We start from the raw sequence: 20,357 nt of genomic DNA, 5'->3' as shown, positions 1-20,357 counted from the left end.
TATTTGTCATGTTTATGGGCAGGGGTGTTGTGCCATTAACAACTACAGAACAAGCTGGCAAAGTCAGGTGAATTCCTCCTCCAGAAGTCCAAAGGTACAAGGACACTGGAAACCCTGCCTCTTGATTCCTGCCTGTGATGCAATAAAGGCAGAGACCCTTTTGTCTCATTGCTAAGGTTGCCAAAGGGCCTGAAGAGAGAAAAAAAATCTTGTTCCTTTAATAGAGACTTAATAGCACTGCCATGAAGAGATGCACCTGCCCATTTCTACACATTAAGCCTCTATTAAAGGGGCAGGATGTTTTTCACTAGGCCTATCGGCATCCCTGAAATGGCAAGCCTAACTGAAGATTAATTCACTCCTTTTGGTGTGTGTGCTCATGATAAGAAGGAAGAACAGCTTGCACTCTTGTCATGGGAATGAACAGGTTGCCAGGTGAGTGGCTGGAAATCCTGTAAAGTGGTTTTTGGATACAGCAATCTGTTCTGTTTGCCTGGATAACTCTGGGCATGGCAGCAGAAGGACATAAACAACAGTGAAATATTAGATACATAACTCATGTCTCATCCTTCAAATTAAGGTGTGACAGTGGCAGAGGTTTAAGTCTTGCCATTCCAGTAAATGCCTGAAGTCCCTGGATTTTGAATGTTGCTGTATTAGAAATGTTGAAGGTTGGCAAAGGCCACATTGAAACAGGTGTGGAGCAGAGGACAACTTTGTGAGAGCTATGTCTGACCCAAGGCCATTCCAGCAGCTGCAAGTGGAGGAGTGGGGAATCAAACCTGGTTCTCCCAGATAAGAGTCTGCGCGTTTAACCACTACACCAAACTGGTTCTCACTACAAACCGTCTATTATGAAGCAGTCACTAACTCAGGGAATCTTCCCACGGCCACTCAGATGGTTATCTGTCCACTACTTTATCCCTACAGAAAAAAAATGTGTCTTTTATCTGCCCTTTCTGGGCAAAGTGATTGAGAGAGCAGTAGCAGACCAACTCCAGATATTTTTGGATACTCATCTGCTCCACACCCTTTTCAAGATGGCTTCAGGCCAGGCTATGAGACTGAGGGGCTCTGCCAGCTTAATTGATGACCTCTGTCTACAGGGCTTTTTAAAAAGAAAAAGCCCAGGAGGAACTTATTTGCATATTAGGTCAAGCCCCCTGATGTCAGGCCAGCCAGAATTGTGTTCCTGTGTGCACCTACTCAAAAAAAGCCCTCTCTGTCTGAATGTAGACAAAGGCCACTCAGGACACCTAACAAACAATAAAACCAGGGCTTTTTTTTGTATCAGGAACTCCTTTGCATATTGGGCCACACACTCCTGATGTAGCCAACCCTCTCCGAGCTTACAGGGCTCTTAGTACAGGGCCTACTGTAAGCTCTGGGAGGATTGGCTACATCAGGGGTGTGTGGCTCAATATGCAAAGGAGTTCCTGCTACAAAAAAAGCCCTGAATAAAACACAACATAGAATATAAAATATAAGCAATCAAGAAATTACTGTATAATAAAATAAACAATTAAAATTCTATGCAGGCAATAGGATTGCACTGTATAAAAAGATTCACTAAGTGACTTGGTGAAATGATTAGGGACTGTAGTTTACACTAATGTGCATAGCCAGCTGTAAGTGTGTAATTTTGCATCTTTGAATGCGTCGTGTTAATACTTATGCCTTGCTTCGGTTCTCTTTTTTGGATTTCTGATTCGTTCTGCAACTCTTACCCTATTCCATTGTTTACTGAATGGCCTGTCCTGATTGCTTTAACTTACTACATGAAATCCACCTGGAGTCCCAGTGAGACAGTGGACCATAAATAACATCCATACAAATGAAATGACAATAAAATTATTTCTGATAGTAATTACCATCAAATATGATTGATGCATCAAGACATAAACTAAAATATATCATCTAGTTAAAATATGCATTCAGAGGGAAAAGCCAAAGGCTGGTCATTTTTAAGTCCTGAAAACCAAGCAGAATAATTCCTCTATTCCTAAGCAAAGTTGTTCTACAGTTTTGGGGCCATATCTCTGAAGGCCCTGCTTTCTCATGACACATGTTCACATGGCTGGCACAGGTGGTGTCTGAAGCAGAGTCTGGTTTGACCAGTGAAAGTGGCAGGAGACTGATAAGGGGCCATGATTGATCACATCTGCTCTGGTATTTGGGATGCAGAATTATCTCTTTCATCCTAGGACAATTTGGAGGTTGGCATGACTTTCCAACACTAGCTCTCTCCCTTCCTCATGCTGTCCCTCTTAAAAGCTCCTAAATTCTGTTTCTAGAATTCCTTCCTGATCAAAAGAGCAAGCAAGAGCTGTGAATGGCCCATGGTACACCTCATTTCTCTCACAGTGTATGGATCCATGAAGAGGCCTTAAATCAAAACAGGCCACTGGTGCATTTAGGGATTACTCTCTGACTAGGCGTGAGAGCTCTTTCTTAACACCTTCTAATTGGAAATGGCACAGATAGAACCTGAGCCGGTGCTGTTCTTATCTTGAGTGTATTTGCTACCCCCTACAGGAGAGACAGGGTACTGTAGCATATGGCAAAGCCAGGTCCAGCTGCCTGGCCTGGTGTTTTCATATGATCTGAAGCTCATTGTGTACCATCTAAAATTGCTGCTGGTGGGGAACTATATACATATATTTTAAAAAAAAGAAAAATATCCTTCCTGCTGTCCTTATTCTCATTCCAAGAGATTGCTTAAAGGAGAAGTTTTCATGCCCAGAATGTGGAAGGACTTCACAAAGAAATCCAACATGAGGAGCCACCAGAAGCCATATAGCAGAGAGGCTTTCAGATGTCAGGACTGTGGAAAGATGTTTAAAACCAAAGGGGACCTTGAGTCTTATCAAAATACACATGTGGAGGAGAATCCCCACAAATTCTTTGAGTGTGGAGGGGAAGTTTGATACTAGAACAGTCCTCTATAAACACCACTGGATTCAGACTGGAGATAAACCCTATGATGGGAATTGAACCAGGGAGCTGCTTCTGCATGCAAAGGAGATGCTCTGCCACTGAGCCACGGCTTCTCCCTTTCTCAGCATTCCAGCTCTCCAGAACAGGGCTTTTTTTGAGCAGGAATGCAGTTCTGGCTGGCTTGGCATCAGAGGGTGTGGCCTAATATGCAAACGAGTTCCTGCTGGGCTTTTTCTACAAAAAAGCAGTGTGAAACAATGGTGGTATCAGGGGGTTTGGACTAATATGCAAATGAGTTCCTGCTGGGCTTTTTTTGTAGAACAATGTGTGAAACAATGGTGATGTCAATATTAGAGTGTGGCCTAATATGCAACTGAGTTCCTGCTGGGCTTTTTCTACCAAAAAAAAAAAAAAGCCCTGGTGTAGGAACAGATATTGAAGATTAATGTAACATAAAAACTGAAAAAATCAGTATAATTACCTACTTGATATATTCTACAATTTTCTCATACTATATTATCATTTTTATTCTATCATGTCTTTTTATATAATATAACATTAAAAACTTCATAGAAATTGTATAGAACTTTCACACAATACTTTGTTATAATAAAAGCACTTACAATTAATACCCATATTAAAACTTCTATATAGTATTATCATATAATATTAAAACATTCAAATATATAATTACAAAGACTGCTTTATCATAGAAGACTCACCAGTTATTTTCAAATTCACCTTTTGGTCTTTGATTAATGTAGTTTGTCAGTTTTACCATAACTGCATGTTCTTGCATCTTGTCTATCCAGTTTTCCACAGTTGAGCAACCCTCAATTTCTGTCCAATATTTGTTAGGTTTTTTTTACAAGACCACCATATATCATAAAAGGTATCGCTTTACTCTTCCAACATAATTCTGCATAGTTTTTATCTATCTTCTCAATGTCTTTTGGGGTAATATACCAGTGATAGAACATTTTATACAGGAAAAGGAGGTTTAGTGGTCCCTGATAACAAGTTGCAGGGCTTTTTTTGAGCAGGAACACACAGGAACGCAGTTCTGACTGGCTTGGCTTCAGTGGGTGTGGCCTAATATGCAAATGAGTTCCTGCTGGGCTTTTTGTAGAACAATGTGCGAAACAATGGTGATGTCAGGAGGTGTGGCCTAATATGCAAATGAGTTCCTGCTGGGCTTTTCTACAAAAAAAGCTCTGTCAAGTTGTATTGTTAAGCAGCCTGCCTGCTTTGGATTTCTGACTGGATTAAAAACCTGATGAAATGCTGTTTAAAACTGGAAGCAGCAGATTTGTTGGTTGGTTTATATAGACATCTCTGGATCAAAACAACTGTGAAAACAATTTAAGAAAGCCATGAGAAGTACTGGCCTCATTATTAGAGACAGCTTGCTAAAAATAGGTGGCCATTAATTGTACTTAATCAGGGCTTTTTTTTGTAGAAAAAGCCCAGCAGCAACTCACTGCATATTAGCCACACTTGCATATTAGCCCTGACATCACCATCATTTCACACAGGGCTTTTTTAAAGAAGAAGCCCCGCAAGAACTCATCTGCCTTAGGCCACACCCTCTGATGCCAAGGCAGCCAGAGCTGCGTTCCTGTGCATTCCTGCTAAAAAAAAAAAAAAAGTCCTGTATTTAATATATATAGAATCCCTTCCCCCACTCAGGCCGAAGAAGAGTTCTGAGAAATTCTAAAGCTTGCTAACTTTCTGGTGATGTTTCCATATTGCTCGCCTGTTGCTTTGGGAACATTACTTATGTTTGTTCTTGCCCCACTTTTGAACTTGCAGTTCAAAGAAAACCTAAGGCAAGAGCCACCATTAATATTGCCTACCTTCAGCCCCATGTATACGGCATGTATGTACAAGCAGCAAGGAGTGGTCCTGGGAGTCCCACCCTCCACTCGCACACCTTCAGCCCTATGGTTGCACTGAATGGAGACACAATTCTTCTCTCCCACCCCCTTGCATTGTCCTCATGCACATTCTCTTCCTCTGTACAGGATTACTTTCTCACTGATGGGTCATGGTTCAGTGGTGGAGCATCTGCTTGGCAAGCAGAAGGTCCCAGGTTCAATCCCTAGCATTGCCAATTTAAAGGACCGGACAATAGATGATGTGAAAGACCTCTGTCTGAGAGCTAGAGAACTGCTGCCAATCTGAGTAGACAATACTGAGATCGATGGACCAATGGTCTGATTCAGTATAAGGCGGCTTTGTGTATTCATGTGTTAAATCATGTGTTCAAGGGAAGCAGTGGACAGGCAGGGCAAGACCCTGTAAAGAAGGAAAAGACCCATCTGTGTTACAAATTCATAACTTTTCCAGTTTGATGGGATGGATATAAACCAGTGTGCAATCATGGACCTGAGACTCCTGTGTTCACATCTCTCCACCTCACAGGATGGTTGGGCAGAGGCAGTGTGGGAAGGAAGAGCTACTTATACTGCCCCAAGATCTTTAGAAGAAGGATGGGACATTGATGTTTGAAAGAAATCGAGTGATGGTGGTTAAACTTTTTTAACAGTTAACATTTTATTTTGTACTATCCCAAACGTTTGGAGCAGGGCCACAGTCTCAGCTCTCCCCCTCATTGTTCCAAAAACTCAGTTTGTTGCATAACACTCGTACTTCCTTCTGTAGCTTCATCGCAAGAAGAGGTCCTTGGCGGTCATAGAAGAATCCGTTTACTTGCTTTCGGTTCAAGCCTCGGTGGCTGGGGTGGAGTTAAGGTTGCTAAGTCTAATTCAGAAAATATCTGGGGACTATGGGGGTGGCACCAGACTTTCCCATTCCCAAAATAAATACATAAAAATACGGCAGAGCAGTTCACTTGAATAGTCATCATTTCCTCATCCCCCAATAGCTGCAGTTCTAGTAAATGAAAGTATAAACACACAAAAAGCAGCCAGAATGCACAGAGTTTGCAAGCTCACATTTTTGTGATCTCACTGGGGCTTTACTCACAGGAACTGCTGTTCTTCAGGCTAACACTGGCAAATAAAAAGAGAAAGAGGTGGCGTTTTCCTCCAACCCATAAACAGGCTCCTATACACAGACTCCGAAAACAATGCAAAACAAGCACAGAGCAGACACACACTCTTACTGGCTCCCCTACAAAGACTTCTGAAAAGTACAGGGGCTACACTGCGCTCTCTCTCTCACACACACACACACACACACACATTCTTACTTGTTCTGAAATGAAAGCAAAACAAATGGAGGGGCTCTGCTGCTGACCCTTCCCATGAAGTACTTCCTGCTTCCTGTTCTTATTTAGAGGCACACACACATTTTAAAACGGGACCTGTTTGCAGGTTTATAAACCTGCTGGACAGATAGAGGTGCTAGTGGCTGTGAGGGTGGAGCTTTCCCCCCCACCGGTCAGCTGGCTGGGGGCAAGGTGGAGCCTGTAAACCTGGGGGATCCCCTGCTGGGACTCAGGGATTGGGAAGCCTAGGTGGCGTAGTGGTCATTACACCATCTCTTCAATAAGAGATAATGCATAAGTCCTCTGAGATTGTAACGCTTAGAAAGTTCTAGAAGGGCTCCTTTGGTATTGATTTTGGTGTCTCATGGATGCAAGGTAAGTTCTGTTCCATCCCACACACGGAACCAGGGGTATATCTTTTCCCCAGAAAAAGGGGGGGAAGAGAAGGTATAGATTGTATTCTTAGTTTCAGCATTGAAAAATTCTACTTGCTGGTTGGTGTAGTCCAGAGAGACGCGTATTCTGCGGGGCTTCTTGTCAAAGGAGAGTCGTGTATGCTGGGGGGAAGTGAAAGCCATGTAGTTGCCAAGCCCCCAGTATTCCCCTATGCCCCAGATCCCCGCAGTGGTGCTAAAATCTGGTAACCCCTTTCTCTTCAGAGACTCCTTAGCAACCCCCACAGCCCATTCCCCATTCCCCTTCACTTCAACTTCCCAGCAGTGTTTCCCAGAGAGGAATCCATCACGGCCTAGCACCCAGACACGCTGATCAAATCTCTCTGTATTGTTGGGAAGGCTCTGCTCTTCTTTTCCCCAGCTCGCGTTTTTTAGATCCGGGGATAGGACGATTCGGCGGTGAGCAGTGGTTGGATTAAAAGTGACATAGTCTAAAGAGAAGGAGAAAATCAGAGCATATGACATTAAATGTAGTTCAGGGTGAATTGGCTCTAGGATTAACATGTCGAGACTGAGAACAGGTATGTGTGAGGGCCTAATATGCTTTCCTAGGTCAGATTGACACCTGCAGTCTGGGAGATTTTTTGCCTGGAACTTTTATTTATTTATGGATCAAGTTAGGGTTGCCAGTCCCCAGTTGGGTAGTCAAAACAATGGACTGCATTGTGGAGAATACAAATAAAGCATACCTGCTCCAGGCACAACAATACAACAATAATTTAGTGGTAGCCGGTCATATAGAACAAAACATACAAATTCCAGATATATGGATATACAAATTCCCGATATGAATTCCAAATATATGGACAATTCCCCCAGATATAAATTCCAAATATGTGGACAATGGTGGGTTGATCCAAAGTGCAATGTTTCAAATCTTCATCAGGTCCAAGGATAAATGGTCATCTGGAGATGACTATATAGTCTTGGTATCACTTTGAAATGGGACCTTTAATTTAGACTCCAGGTGATTGTTATCACTTTTGGAGTGGGGCCAAAGCAGGCTCCAAGGAACTTGCAACCTTATTTACAAGAACTTGTATTTATTTGGGAATCACCGCAAGCATTCACCCATGGGCTGAAACCTACAATATACACAAGGAAATATTCTCCACCAGGGGATCCCCTGGTTTGGAGGCTCTCCCCCCCACTTCAGGGTTATCAGGAAGTGTGAGGAGGGGGTTGAATGTCCACTGGGCACTCCATTATACCCTAATGAGACCAGTCCCCTTAGGGCAGTGGTCCCCAACCTTTTTGGCACCAGGGACCAGTTTTGTGGAAGACTATTTATTTATTTATGCTGCTTTCTAGTCCGCCTTTTCCCAGGTTGGGCTCAGGGTGGATTACAACATAATAAATCAGTTAAAATCGCATCATAAGGCAATTAAATTTAAACAGTTAAAACCATTAAAATTAAATAAAATAAGACAGCGTTGGTGTACAGATATGTACATCCTTCACGGATTGAAACACAGGATGCGGTCAGTGAAGGGAGGCCAATTAGTTGGTGTGAGGATGTCCGCCTGCCTCAGCCAAAAGCCTGGCGGAACAGCTCCGTTTTACAGGCCCTCCAGAATAGCAGTAAATCCACGGACTGGGGCGGGGGGGATGGTTTCGGGATGATACAATTGTGCACTTTATTTCTATTATTATATTGTAATATATAATGAAATAATTATACAACTCATGGCCCAGCTGCTAACAGGCCACAGACCAGTTCTGGTCCATGGGTCAGGGAACCCTGCCTTAGGGTATAATGGAGAATTGATCTGGGTTCCACATGTGGGTATCTGGGGTTCTGTGGGGGTATTTTTTGAGGCAGAGACACCAGATTTTTAGCATAGCATCTGGCGCCTCTCCTCAACCCTCCCTCCCCCCAAGTTTCAAAAAGATTGAGCTAGGGGGTCGAATTCTATGAGCCCCAAAGAAAGTGCCCCCATCCTCCATTATTTCCAATGAGGAGAAGGCATGTAAAAGGAGCATAGGCCCTTTAAAAATGATGGCCAGAACTCCCTTCAGAGTTCAGCTGTGCTTGTTACAACCTTGCTCCTAGCTCTACCCCTAAAGTCCCCAAATATCTCCTGAGTCTGACCTGGCAACCATATGGGTAGCCATGTTAGCCTGTCATAGCAGTGGAAAGAGCAAGAGTCCTATAGCACCTTAAAGCCTAACAAAATTTGTAGCAAGGTATGAACTTTTGTGAGTCACTGCTTCAGATATCTGAAGCAGTGACTCATGGAAGCTCATACCCTGCCACAAATTTTTTTAGTCTTTAAGGTGCCGCGTGACTCTTGCTCTTGTTCATACAGCATCAGAAATGTGTCGACTGAATTTGAAATAGTCATTCGTATGCACTTGCCAACTTCTAATGAACACCTCCTTAAATAAAAAGGAATGTTCATAAGTTGACCTGGTCCTTTGTAGGGTTGCCAGCTCCAGGTTCAGAAATACCTGCAGATTTCAAGGTGGAACCTGTGGACAGTGGGGTTTGATGAGGGGAACAACCTCAGCAGGATTTTCCCCCAGGGGAACTGATCTTGGTTGTCTGCAGATCAATTGTAATCACTGGAGATCTCTAGCTGCCCTCTGGAGGTTAGAAAAACAACACCAACTCTCTGTGTACGGAGTGATAATTGCTTTCAAGGCTCTTGGAGGATTGGCTACATCAGGGGTTTGTGACCTAATATGCAAAGGAGCTCTTGCTAGAATTCCACCCCTGGCTCTGCTTATGTTGTTTTCAGATTTCTGAAACAACATAAATAGACGGCATCATGATAAAAGGCTGGTAGCCCAAGCCAGGCACAACTGACCATAAGGGCTCCACTCAAGTATGTCCATTGCACTTCTACCATGCTTGGCACTAGATATGAGAGAAGAAACACCCTCATCTTGAGAAGTATGGAATGCAGTGAATTGTTGAAATAATTAATGGCACTACTAGACTACTGGACTTTTCATTATATAAAGTGACCCCAGAAAGAAGGATTGTTTAATCTGAAATGGCTATAATATTGGACCAGTTCTCCCGTTGGACCTTCATAAGAAGATTACATTGAAATCACGACATATTGACATATACGGACAGTAGTTGCGTCGTGTGCAATAGATGGTTTTCTCACTGTATAAATTTCTATGCAATATTTATGAACACTGTTTTGTATGAAGCAATGGTTTGGATTTGGTAGTAGACACTTATAATAGTTACATTATTTATCACTCCATACACGGAGAGTTGGTGTTGTTTTTCTGTCAATTTTACCTCCCTGGTCTCAATAACTTTGTGACGCCCTCTGAGGCTGGCAGCCCTATTGCTGAAAGGAATAATTTACATATTGTTGGGGTAATAGTCCTGATTTCTGGTAGCATCTTGGATTCATGGGGGTAGCTGTGTTGGTCTGAAGCAGCAGAACCAAAGTCTGAGTCCAGTTGCACTTTCAAGGCCAACAAAGTTTTATTCAAGGTATGAGCTTTCATGTGCACTTCTTTGGGTATCTGTATCTGAAGAAGTATGCTTGCGCATGATATCTTATATCTAGAATAAAACTTTGCTGGTCTTAGAGGTGCCAGTGGACACAACCTTTGTTCTAGTAGCATCATGGATTATTTAATGCAGTATTTAATCGCTGTGATTAGTCACTTCAAACGCCAAGAGGAACCAGAGCATAAATGTAGTAAGTAGAGTTGAAGTCACCTTTTGAACTGCCTGAGGCCCAGTCACATGAATTGGGAGGGTTTCCTTGACAAGAACAGTCTTGGGCATCTCTCACCTGAAAAACTTTGGTGGGAGAAAGAAACAACTCAGGGTTAATGAAGGAAGATTGTAATGTACTGGGTTCGGAGACGTTCAACAGCAAACATCCTTTATTAGTGAGCACATTACAAAGACAACATGGCGGGGCCAGATCCCTGCTTATATACATTCACCCAGAACAACCCACTGGCCAATCCAGTCCAATCCTGACCAGTTAAAGTTTGTGCCACAGATCTTAATAGGCATTCAGTTAAGTCCTTCCCTAGTAGGCTTCCCAACCCTCCCGCCCTGGCGGGGGACCCCAGAATTTCCAGCCTCTTCCCCCGCTCCCCAAAAAAACGTAAGCGGGGTGAGGGGGGGAAACAGCGCCAAGGAGCGTGGCAAGCCCCCCCTTCTCGGAGCGGGCTCAGCCTGAGCCCATCTCGGAGGAGCAGCTACGGAGAAGAGGTGGCAGCGAAGCGGCGTCGCCCGCTCCGCCTCTGAGGTAAAATCAGAGAAGGGGAGGCTGGAGGCAGGCCAGGAGCGTGGCGACCCGTGAATCCGGGTCCTTCTAGGACCCGGACTCACGGTTCGCCACGCTCCTGGCCTGCCCCCACCCTCCTTGTCACACACTCTGTGTGTCACACCCTCCTTGTCACACCCTCCACCTTGTCACACGCTCTGTCTGCGCCACCCCGCTACTCACCGCTTGCAGACAGGCAGGGAGAGGCCGAGCAGGGCCGTGGGGGTGACGGGACGATGCAGCCGCCGCCGCTGCTGCTTTCCCGACTGGGCGCGCAAAGGTGCCCGGCGGCCTGGAGGAGGAGGGCCTTGTGCGGCCTGCTGCCGCTGAGGCGCCCGCCCGGGCCTACTGCTGGGATGCTCCGCCGGGCCCTGGGAGGGGGGTGGGGAGGAGCAGCAGGTGGCGGCTGGGCCGGGAGGCGGCAGGGGCTTGGAAGAGGCGCCTTGCACGGGGCTGCTTTGCCGCACCTTCAAGCCTGTGGGCCTGGCGACTCCTCGCGCAGTGAAGGGGGCTCCCTCCCTCCCAAGAAACAGTTGGCCGTATTCAGGCGGGGGAAGGTGATGGCGACCGCTTTGGCATACTTGGCATACCTCCCAATGTCAAGCATGGTTAAATACTATTGGTAATTGATTGTTTTAGGGTCCTGCATAAGCTGGTCTGTGCATTGTCATGGAGGATCCGTTCCTCTTAGTTTGTTATTGGAGTTCAATTATGCTTGCCACAGCCTTGATCTTGGCTCCACCCCTAATGTCTCCTGGCTTCACCCCCAAAGTCTCCTGGCTCCACCCCCGAAGTCCCCAGATATTTCTTGAATTGGACTTGGCAACCCTATTCCCTAGTCAGGTGACCCACGGTTTCCCGCGGCTCACCTGATAGCACTAGTTACTCTGTGTTCTAAATTCAGGGACTGAAATGCAGTACACAACAAAGATTATATTACCATCCAGAGCAGGGGTGTTGAACTCATTTGTTATGAGGGCCGGATCCAACATAAATGAGACCTTGTTGGGATGGGCCATGTCAGGTTTGGCCAGACCATGTTGGGCTAGGCCATGTGTGTACTTATTTAAGATTAGGTAGCAGAGATATAAACTTTATAGAGCACACAGACAAATAGGGTGGCCAGACCGTCCCGGGCGCCCGGGAATGTCCCGGTTCTGGCCCCCTATTCCCACCTCCCGGGCTGGCTATACCGGGACCATTTAGAGGTCCCGGTTTAGCCAGCCCCGGAGGCGGTGGGCCGCGGGCGCCGGCGGGGAAGGCGGTGAGAGAGGGAGCGTCCCTGCGCGTGCTCAGGGACGCTCCCTCCCTCCCTCGCCGCCTTCCCCGCCCGCGCGCGGGGCCCGGCGGCCGTGGCGGAGGCCTCTCCGCGGCCTCCGCTGGTCGCTGGAAGCCCTCCAGAGACTCTGGAGGGCCTCCAGCGACCAGCGGAGGCCGCGGAGAGGCCGCGGAGCAGCCGGCGCTGGTCCCTGGAGGCCTCCAGAGGCCAGCGCCGGCAGTGGAGAGGCCCCCGCGGGTACCTGGAGGGCCTCCAGAGGCCCGCGGAGGCCGCGGAGAGGCCCCCGCGGGTTCCTGGAGGCCCTCCAGAGGCCTGCAGAGGCCGCGGAGAGGCCGGCACTGGTCCCTGGAGGCCTCCAGAGGCCAGCACCGGTAGTGGAGAGGCCCCCGCAGGTCTCTGGAGAGCCTCCAGAGGCCCGCGGAGGCCGCAGAGAGGCCCCCGAGGGTCCCTGGAGGCCCTCCAGAGGCCCGCGGAGGCCGCGGAGAGGCCAGCGCTGGTCCCTGGAGGCCTCCAGAGGCCAGCGCCGGCAGTGGAGAGGCCCCCGCGGGTCCCTGGAGGCGCTCCAGAGGCCCGCGGAGGCCGCGGAGAGGCCGGCGCTGGTCCCTGGAGGCCTCCAGAGGCCAGCGCCGGCAGTGGAGAGGCCCCCGCGGGTCCCTGGAGGGCCTCCAGAGGCCCGCGGAGAGGCTGGCGCTGGTCCCTGGAGGCCTCCAGAGGCCAGCGCCGGAAGCGGAGAGGCCGCCGCTGGTCCCTGGAGGGCCTCCAGAGGCCAGCGGAAGCTGCGGAGAGGCCAGCGCTGGTCCCTGGAGGCCCTCCAGAGACCAGCGCCGGCCTCTCCGCCGCCAGCCCCGCCAGCAGCCCGGAGGAGAGGCCGCCACCGCCCTGGATCAAGGTAAGCCAAAAGCGGGGGGGGGGCTGGCGGGGGGGGCTGGCGGGGGGGCGGCTGGCGGGGGGGGGCGGCTGGCCTTCCTTCTTTCCTTCCTTCCCTCCCTCCTTCCCTCCGTCCCTGTGGCATCGGTCCCATCATTGTGGGGCCCAGGGGGCCGGCGCAGCGGCCCGCTGAAGCAGCCTGTCGGTCACTTCCGGGTTCCTGTCCTGCATCTCGACCTGTGTTATTAGTGACAGGCTGCTTCGGCGTGCCGCTGCGCCGGCCCCCTGGGTCCCACAACGATGGGACCGATGCCACAGGGACGGGCTCGAAACACTCTATAACCCCTCAAAAGAACAGCAGTCTAGCTCGCTTCCCCCGAGCCCTGCCGCCATAAGCCTCAAGGGGGCTCATTTTGCGGCATCTCCCGGCGGGAGGGTGGCACCCGCACGAGACACATATCAAATGAAAGAGGGGGCGCAGGGCTATCAGAAACAGCCGGCGGAGGGAGTCGGGAGACCACCCCACTGGGGGATCCACACCCCGAAAGTGATGAAGGTGGCGCAGATAGAGCCAACAGAGCAAACAGGACAAAATAAATAGGCTGCATTATGCAGCACAGTTGAGAAAGTGCCTTATCCCATATACTGATGAAGTATATACAGGATTTGAGAACAAAATTGTTTCCGGCGGTGATATTTGGGGGTTTTTTGGGGACGTCACAGGAAGTGCTGTGAAGTCACTTCCTGTTTCCGGCAGTGGCATTTGGGAGAAATGATGTCATTTGGGGAAGTGATGTCACAGGAAGTGATGTCACTTCCTGTTTCCAGCAGGTGACGCGGGGAAATGATGTCACAGGAAGTGACGTCACTTCCTGTTTCCGGCGGTGGCATGATGTCACCGGAAGTGACGTCACTTCCTGTTTCCGGCGGTGCACGCGCTTTGCGCGCGCGCACCCCTACCTTCACCCCCCCCAAAGGTGTCCCTGGCTGGCCTTCAGACATTATGGTCACCCTACAGACAAAAACAATTATATATATATAAAAACAAAACATGCTTAAAACATTAGCACTCTTTGGTCTTAGAGGAGCTTCTTTGTATTTCTCCCATGGGATCCAGGGAACTGGGCAAAGTAAGCTCTGGCACTTTCCTTCCTTCCCCAGGAGACTGGGGGAGGGGGAGAGCCTCAGCCAATAGAAGGAAGAGAGGCTTGGCTCAGTAGCTCTGCTGTGTCATTGAGAGAGCCTGGAAAAACTAGCTTTGCCTCCCTCCTCTTCCTCCCAAAGGGAGGAGCCTCAGCCAATAGAGGAAATAGAGGTTTTGCTCTGTAGCTCCTGTGCAATTGAGCAAGCCTTGCAAAGCAAAGTGTTATGTGGAAGGAAGCAAGATATAGGGAGAAGGAAGCAGATGACAGCCAGTTACTCAGGGGCCTGATAGGAGCCATCTGGGAGCCTGATTTGGCCCCCAGACTGCCTGTTTGATACCCCTGATCCAGAGAATTCAGGGCATTTCCTACTCTCCCCTCTTCTCCCTGCTCTGGGCCTAGTGAGAACCTTAATTGCTTCACTGAATGGAAGAAGAGATTGGCCAACAGGAAAGGAGGAAGCAAGCACAGACATTTCCTCTTTCGCAGTTGACCAAGGTGGTCTGTGGATTGCAACTGACAAAACAGTCCCTACCAAACCTCAGATGAGGTTCAATGTGGCCAAGTGCAAAGTAATGCACATTGGGGCCAAGAATCCCAGCTACAAATACAAGTTGATGGGGTGTGAACTGGCAGAGACTGACCAAGAGAGAGATCTTGGGGTCGTGGTAGATAACTCACTGAAAATGTCAAGACTGTGTGCGATTGCAATTAAAAAGGCCAACACCATGCTGGGAATTATTAGGAAGGGAAATGAAAACAAAACAGCCAGTATCATAATGCCCCTGTATAAATCAATGGTGCAATCTCATTTGGAATACTGTGTACAATTCTTGTCACCGCACCTCAAAAAGGATATTATAGCATTGGAAAAAGTCCAGAAAAGGGCAACTAGAATGATTAAAGGGTTGGAACACTTTCCCTATGAAGAAAGGTTGAAACGCTTGGGGCTCTTTAGCTTGGAGAAACGTCGACTGCGGGGTGACATGATAGAGGTTTACAAGATTATGCATGGGATGGAGAAAGTAGAGAAAGAAGTACTTTTCTCCCTTTCTCACAATACAAGAACTCGTGGGCATTCGATGAAATTGCTGAGCAGTCGGGTTAAAACACATAAAAGGAAGTACTTCTTCACCCAAAGGGTGATTAACATGTGGAATTCACTGCCACAGGAGGTGGCGGCGGCTACAAGCATAGACAACTTCAAGAGGGGGTTAGATAAAAATATGGAGCAGAGGTCCATCAGTGGATATTAGCCACAGTGTTTATATACAGAGTGTTGGACTGGATGGGCCATTGGCCTGATCCAGCATGGCTTCTCTTATGTTTTTATGTTCTTATGCATATCTTCAAAAATAGTGATAATAACACAGCAATGAAAAAACATTTCAGTCTACCAAGGTACTCTGCTGATAAAGTTGCCAGCTACCTGGAGCAAAACAGTGCCCTGTACCTTTAACACAGCTATAATAGGCTATTATTTACTAGGTGATGTGATTTACCTCCATGCTATGAAAACCTCCAGCTGCCTCCATTAAATGGGCAAGACATTTTCCTCCAGGCCTATTGGCAACCCGACGCTCGCTATTGTTCAACACAGAAACAAAACTCAGCTGGATTAGAAAACAGTAATGATGACTGTGTTAACTTGGGAGCTAAACAGAAGTAACACCTTTAATTGCTATAGTTCTTACATTAGATGACCATAATGGCATAAAAACATAAGAGAAGTCATGTTGGATCAGGCCAATGGCCCATCCATTCCAACACTCTGCATCACACAGTGACCAATGTGTGTGTGTGTGTGTATATATATATTACTACTGTCATGACTAGTCACAGTGCTTTCCTGTATGCTTTCGGGGAGTTACAGAAAAACTGAGCAAACTGCCTTACATCTCTTGCATTTCCTGGCACATGAGGCTACCTGGCCCTGGCCAGACTTCTGTGCCTTCCACTTATATGCTGAGTGTTCAACCTGCCTTTCCTCAAAGGGAGCAGTATACAGTGCAAAACTCTCCAGGGCCTCAGGCAGAGAAAGTCTGCTTCCAGCACCTGTTTAAGGTTGCCAACTCTGGATTTGGAAGTACCTGGACATGTGAGGTTAGAACCTGGGAGAGTGGGGTTTGGGGTGGGTAGAGACCTCATTACAGTATAATGCCACACAGCTCACTTTAAAAAAATCCTTTTAATTGTGTTTATGTCCTTTATAAAGTTTCTATCTCTGCTACCTAATCGGTACACAAATGTACCTTATAGGTACACCTAATAGGTACCTAATAGGTACACAAATGGCCTGGCCCAACATAGCTCAGCCCAACAAGGTTTCATTTATGTTAGATCTGGCCCTCATAACAAATGAGTTTGACACCCCTGGTTTATATCTCCCCCAACTAGCATTGCATTTTATGATACACATAGCCTGGTCCAACAAAGTCTCATTTATGTCAGATCTGGCCCCCATAACAAATGAGTTCGACACCCCTGATAGCCAGTATAGCCCATTGGCTCTTCCAGAAATATAGCATAAGAGTTAAAGTGATAGGCCAAGCTCTGTTTTCATAATTAAGAGCCTAACAGACACCTACCTATAAGAAGAGCGATCAGGGCCGCATTCAGAACAATACTCAACGTCAGAGAAGCCCCTACTGTGATTTTCCAGCACTGGCATTTGGAGGCAGAATCTGTGGAATTGAGTTTAATCGGGAAAAAGCATTAACTCCATTTTGAGAAGACAGAAACAACAAGGGTGAGCGAAAGCTGTTATTTTGCTTTCTTTGCCTCATGTTGTAAATTACGCTTTAACACTAGGACAATATATGGGACATAATGCACAGCCTCTGTCATCCGGCAGGGGTCACTTGGGGCGTGTGTGGGGGGGGAATACTCGCGAATTTCCTGCATTATGGCTGTAATATGCTGGGTTTGGAGACGTCCAACCACTAACATCCTTTATTAATGAACACACAACAATAAGACAACATGCCGGGGCTGGGTCCCCACTTGTACGCATGTACCTGGAACAACCCCCTCCCAAGGCCAGTCTAATCCTGGACAGTTAAAGTTCGCACCACAGATCTTAATAGGCGGTCAGTAAGTCTGTCCCTAGTCAGGTGACCCACGGTTTCCTGTGGCACCCCTGTTCACGCTAGGCAGTACACAACAGTTGTGTTAAGACTATATGACCCTGGAGGTCCCTTACAATTCTATGATTCTAGAACTCTATGATTAGCAAGAACTATTAGGCCACACACCCCTGATGTCACCATTGTTTTACACAGGGCTTTTTGGGTAGAAAAAGCCCAGCAGGAACTCATTTACATATTAGGCCATACCCCCTGATGCCAAACCAGCTGGAACTGTGTTTCTTTGTGTTCCTGCTCAAAAAAAAGCCCTGGATCCTATAATCATAGAATTGGAAGGGGCCATGCAGGCCATCTACTGCAACCCCCTGTTCTATGTAGGATCAGCCTAGATCAGCCACTGCTTAAAGACTGCCAGTGAAGGGGAGCTCACCACTTCCCTAGGGAGCTGATTCCACTGTTGAACAACTTCTACTGTAAAAGGTTTTTCATAATATCCAGCCAGTACCTTCCCACCCTTCATTTAAACCCATGACTGTGAGTCCTATCCTCTGCTGCCAACAGAAACAGCTCCCTGCCCTCATTATCACTTGATCAGATTGCTTCCTCATTTTATGGTAATTAAGAGATCCAGATTAACGTGCTGTGTCCCAGTTGCAGCAGAGCCCAACAGTAGAAGACAAACACCGTATAAATATGGGCAACACCAGCAGTACTTCAGCTTTGGTACCAAAGAAGTGATAAAACATTAGATAAGGGGAAAAAATTGCTCTATCCTGGATGACTCAGGCCAACTGGATCTTGTCAGAGCTCACAAACTAAGCAGGGTTGGCCCTTCTTAGTGCTTGGGTGGGACACCACCAAAGAAGATCAGGGCAGAGGCAGGGAACGGCAAACCACCTTGATTTCTCTTGCCATGAAACTCTTATGTTAGTCAGCTGTGACTTGGTACTTTATAGCACCAAAATAATAACCATAGTCCTCTGACACTGCTCTTACTAGCCAGCTGAAGCTGTAGGGGCTCTCATACAACAATACCTTGTGTCTTTTCTGAGGTGGGCTGCATGTAAATATCCCTTTGGGCTCGGTCAATGGCCATATATCCGTCTTCATCCTCCATTTTCCTTCTGAGATGTTGTTTTGCAGAGAAATCAGCGAGGAGCCAGATGAGTGACAGACTATTCCAAAGAGAGCAGGCTGTCTGGCTTTGGAAGGGGAACTTCAGTTCCTCTGCCTATTCAAATCACAAATGACGCTAACTGTGAGGCAATAGCAACACCTCCCACTCAGGCTACAGATGTGGCCAAGCTCACCCAACCAGCTTATAGAATACACGGAATGCACAGGGTGAACTAACTTCCCAGAAAAGGAAGGGGAAGGGGGGGAAAACATATACACAATAAAGCCAAAATGCAATAGTAAAGGAGTGTCACTGCTTTTAGAAAAATATCAGATTCTGATAAAATTTGTTTTTTTGGCAAAATGTCTAGGTCATAAACCATAGCTTCATGAAGGTTTCCTGGGATTTGGGTGTGTGTGCTGGATATTTTTCCAAGTATAAAATAGTCCCAGAGCCGGATTCTCCAATCATTGACTGAGGGAGTTGTGCGGTTCTTCCAATGTTTTGCAAGGACCTTGCCACTGATAATAATAGTGCATACCTTTCCATTGAGATTTTATTTTGTGGCTTTTTTGGCCACCAACCTAGGAGAATGGTTTCAGGCAACAATGGGAGTAACTCTTCAGGGATCAGCAAGTTCCCTGGCAGACAGCCAACAGACAAAAGAGTGTGAAACTGAGCAGAGGAGAGAGAGAGAGCGCTCTCTGATCTCATGGAGCAGAATGGGAACTCTGTTATTGGCAGGCAGCAGTGTCTGTAAAGCTTTGGAGGGTTCCTATTGGTGTTGCCAGAGCTGGAGAATTCTGCCCCTACCACCGGTGCTGTCGTGTACTGCATTTCGGTCCCTGAAATTCCAACACAGTGTTGCCTCGCACGCGCAGGGGAACTGTGGGAGACCGAGGGTCACCTGACTAGGGAAGGACTTAACTGACCACCTATTAAGAACTGTGGCGGGAACTTTGACCATTCAGGATTGGACTGGACTTGGAAGGGGGTTGGATATAAGCGGGATCTGGCCCCGCCATGTTGTCTTGTTGGGTGATCGTTAATAATGTTTGCTGTTGAATGTCTCCAGATCCAGTACTTTACAGTTGCCTTGGAGTATTGTCAACAGTTTAATTGTGCAGGAGCAGTCTATCTGAACAAGTATGCTTTCACAAAACACCACAATGAGCACCAACGTTTGTGGAATGTTCCAGTCAGGTGCCCTTCCACAATCATCACTTTGCGATCCATGAACAGGCCACAATTCATGACAAAGTTTAGTTTGTGTGCTGGTTAATGACCATCGCTGCCCAGCACCTTAATAACTTACAACATCATTGTGACCTATTTCCTAGGGTCTAGGCACTACACCTCACAGGATTTTTCACTCTGTCACAATTCAGCTTCCTGTTTACCCCACTCAGGGTATCCGGCAGAAGCAATCTGTCTGGAAATGTATGCTTTCACAAAGCACCACAAAGTGCACCAAAGTTTGTGGAATGTTCCAGCCGGGTGCTCTTCCCCAAACATTGCTTCGCAAACCATGAACAGGCCACAATTCATTATGAAGTTTATTTTGTGAGCTGATTCATACCCATCCATGTCCAGCATGATGGAGACCCTGGAGAGCCGTTGCAAGTCTGAGTAGACTGGTGTTTCCCAACAGCAGGGTCACCGTCCCCTGGCCGCCCCCAGCCTTCCCCCACATCGCGCCTCCCCCCCCCCACGGCATCACGCCCCTCCATGCCTCCTTCTCCCTCCCTTCCCCACCTCAGGCAGGTGGATGGGAAAGAAGTGCCAGTGAGGGAGGAGCCATGCGCCCTTTTCAGCTGCGGTCTGATCGAACTGCCGCTGGCTTGGCCCAGCGCAGAGTGAGCTGAGCACTGATTTCCCACCAATTGGGCTATCAGTCGGGGGGACGGGGACGGGGGCTTTACGCAGCATGAAATTGACCTGCCTGCGGTGGGGAAGGGAGGGAGAAGGAGGCGCAGAGGGGCGCGATGT

General features: G+C 47.5%; 2 protein-coding genes across 2 annotated transcripts in view; one reads left to right on the top strand and one right to left on the bottom strand.

Annotated features, from left to right (window-relative positions):
- The first annotated feature begins 313 nt into the window (after nt 1-313).
- The window catches only part of LOC132572263 (zinc finger protein OZF-like), a 51,317-nt gene continuing 31,273 nt past the window's right edge, over nt 314-20,357 (top strand). Inside the window, exon 1 of the mRNA XM_060239143.1 lies at nt 314-435. The gene's annotated coding sequence lies outside the window, so the exon portion shown is untranslated. The remainder of the gene's footprint in view (nt 436-20,357) is intronic.
- On the bottom strand, nt 6,451-18,427 carry LOC132572270 (butyrophilin subfamily 1 member A1-like). Its single transcript, XM_060239154.1, has 4 exons — nt 18,287-18,427; nt 16,754-16,849; nt 10,316-10,399; nt 6,451-7,055 (listed from the first exon to the last, which is right to left on the bottom strand). The coding sequence occupies exons 1-4, from the start codon at nt 18,366-18,368 to the stop codon at nt 6,532-6,534; spliced, it is 786 nt and encodes a 261-aa protein (XP_060095137.1). The 5' UTR covers nt 18,369-18,427; the 3' UTR covers nt 6,451-6,531.

Source organism: Heteronotia binoei, chromosome 5, assembly GCF_032191835.1.
Source record: "Heteronotia binoei isolate CCM8104 ecotype False Entrance Well chromosome 5, APGP_CSIRO_Hbin_v1, whole genome shotgun sequence".
Taxonomy (NCBI): domain Eukaryota; kingdom Metazoa; phylum Chordata; class Lepidosauria; order Squamata; family Gekkonidae; genus Heteronotia; species Heteronotia binoei.
The sequence above is the reverse complement of the archived record's forward strand: the minus strand, read 5'-3'. Positions and strand labels throughout refer to the sequence as shown.